Source organism: Engraulis encrasicolus, chromosome 21 (assembly GCF_034702125.1).
Source record: "Engraulis encrasicolus isolate BLACKSEA-1 chromosome 21, IST_EnEncr_1.0, whole genome shotgun sequence".
Classification (NCBI taxonomy): domain Eukaryota; kingdom Metazoa; phylum Chordata; class Actinopteri; order Clupeiformes; family Engraulidae; genus Engraulis; species Engraulis encrasicolus.
In genome coordinates this window covers 31,590,076-31,592,575 of record NC_085877.1, presented here as the reverse complement: position 1 = coordinate 31,592,575, position 2,500 = coordinate 31,590,076, and the positions used below count along the sequence as shown (strand labels likewise).

The 2,500-nt window shown below is 50.0% G+C and overlaps 1 protein-coding gene across 3 annotated transcripts in view; it reads left to right on the top strand.

Annotated features, from left to right (window-relative positions):
- LOC134437124 (coiled-coil domain-containing protein 171-like) overlaps positions 1-2,500 on the top strand; it is a 31,101-nt gene that overhangs the window by 20,377 nt on the left and 8,224 nt on the right. For all 3 annotated transcript variants that reach the window (XM_063186584.1, XM_063186582.1, XM_063186583.1), the window contains exons 16-18: positions 451-669; positions 1,110-1,542; positions 2,377-2,500. The exon at positions 2,377-2,500 is cut by the window's right edge and continues 40 nt beyond it. In XM_063186584.1, coding sequence (XP_063042654.1) covers positions 451-669; positions 1,110-1,542; positions 2,377-2,500 — 776 coding nt within the window. The remainder of the gene's footprint in view (positions 1-450; positions 670-1,109; positions 1,543-2,376) is intronic.

Genomic DNA, 2,500 nt, shown 5'->3' with positions numbered 1-2,500 from the left:
TGGAGGTATATGTTGCATCACCAGAGTAAGACTCAGAGAATGACTCATCATAAACCTGCCACCACCCTGCTTTGTATGAAAAATTTGAATAAAGTATTGCCCCCCCATTTGCAACGTAGCGCTCCCCCACTCATCGGTCTCCTTCTCAACGCCCCCCCAAGGGCTCTCTAATGACCCCTTGGGGGCTGTAGAACCCCCCTTGAGAAGCACTGCACTATGTGCTAGGTTGGAGGTACACATTGTTTCATCAGAGAATGGCTGGGAGAACAGGATAAGGTTAAAGTATACAATTATTTGACTTGGAACTGCACTCATTCAGCATGCCAACCCCTGCATAAGGTTTGCTCTAGTTTCCTAGGCTACAAATACAGTATGTTACAAATACTGTGTGTGTGTGTGTGTGTGTGTGTGTGTGTGTGTGTGCGTGCGTGTGTGTGTGTGTGTGTCTAGGAGCTGCGTAGCAAGGCGGACGCCTCTAAGGAACGTCTGAGCGCGACGGAGCACGAGAAGGCCCGTCTGAGCACCCGAGCGTCCGACCTGCGAGAGCGCCTCAAGGCCGCCGAGCGCCTTTCGTCATCACTGCTCCACAGCGCCGCCCTGCTGGCCGGCTGCCTCTGGCCACTACTGAGACGCACTAGAGACCTGGCACGACAGAAGAGGGCACTGCAGGTACAGGACAGGGATGGATGGATGGATGGAGATATCGATGTATAGATAGATAGATAGATGGATGGATACTGAGACGCAGTAGAGACCTGACACGTCAGAAGAGGGAACTGCAGGCTGACAAATGGAAGCTTGCAGTTTGTTTCAATAGATTCAACTAACACGATTAGCTATGGTCTACGTATATGCCAAATCATACATTTTTAATGCCCAATGAATGGCCATGGGCAATTGTAAAACACTGTAAAACAACACATTTCCTATGAGAAACAGCATCAGTATCCTCCAGACTGTCTCACTTGTGAGATGGTCTGGTGTGTAACAGGCAAGTGGAAAATCAGCACATTCCCAGAAATTGAGGACTGTCACCTTATTGTGGTAGAGATGAATGCGCCTTAAGAGTGTGTTTTAATTACCAGACCACCTCCACCACCTCTCTGCAGGGTCTCCTGGACGGCCGCGGCACGCTGGAGCGAGAGGTGCAGGCCATCCTCCTGGCTCTGGGAAACGGCGACCCGGAAGATGGCGACACCGCTGGGACACACACACTCCACAAGCCAACAACAACAGCAATGGGCACACGCATTCCAACTCACACACTTGCCTGGCGTCGCAAGGGCATGTGGGGATTCCGGCGTGCCGTGATTGGGGTGCTGGCAGCTGGGCGTTTCAGGGTGCTGGCGAGGGTGGGCGCGCGAGTCTGCTTCACGGCTGAGAATCCGTACGGGGAAGGGACGGTGTGTGTGAGCGTCTGCGCGCCGTCGGAGCGAAGGATTAGGAGGAATGGAGAGGAGGAAGAGAAGGATGAAGAGGTGGAGTGGACGCAGGGCACCAAGCTGAAGAGCCTCATTCTGACCTGCAGTGAGGATGGCACAGGTGACTATGCCTTAACTTAGTGGTTTCCCAACTTTTTTCCTGCTGAAAAGCATTTTTGCAAGCCCCCCACAGCCCACCTCCCAGTTTCCAAAGTCCAGACATTTTCAGCCTTAATGTTGTGTGTGAAAATCACAGGAAAAGTTAATACATTACGAGCTGTGATGGCCGAGAGGTTAAGGCGTTGGGGTTTCTCCGCACAGTTTTGACAGCGAAAAGTCTGTGGCCGGCCGTGGCATAGTGGTTTGGGAGGTGGACTTAAGATCAGAGGGTTGCAGGTTTGAATCCCACCCTTACCCATCCTCCCTACATCTCCATCCATGGCAGAAGTATCCTTAAGCAAGGCAGCTAACCCCACATTGCTCCAAGTACTGTAACCTGTATCTAAATAACTGTAAGTCGCTTTTGATATAAAAGCTTAATTTGCAGCAAATCATTTGTGTTTACGCTGTGTAATTGGTACCTGAATTGATTACATTTTGTAGCCTGAAGATGGCAGTAGCTAATTGTCTGCTAACAGCTTTGAGGCGTTTAGGGGATATCCCTCTGGCTGTCAGAATCAGTTGCATCAGTGTTGCCAGATGCACGATGTAATTGTCGTATTTGTATCATAATATTGTCCGTTTTGTCCTCTGTATGATTAAAAAAAAATGTGATTCATCGTAATTTCAGAGTTGTCATTCAGTTTAGATGCCTTGAAACAACAATTTGGCTCTTGTATGATAATTTCCTCCCAAAAAGCGATAATTCTGAGGTTTTGGTATGATCATTTTTCGTCTGGCAACACTGAACTGCGTAGACCTAGCTTTTCATGTTGTGTGTGCGTGTGTGTGTAAGATGTGGCCATCAGGTTTTCACGGCTGCTGGAGAGGCTTGTGTGTGAGAGTGACCGTTGCCACGGCTACCACAGCGAGAGGGGCTCACTGGTACGCCTGCTGGCCCAGGGACTCTACCGACTGCG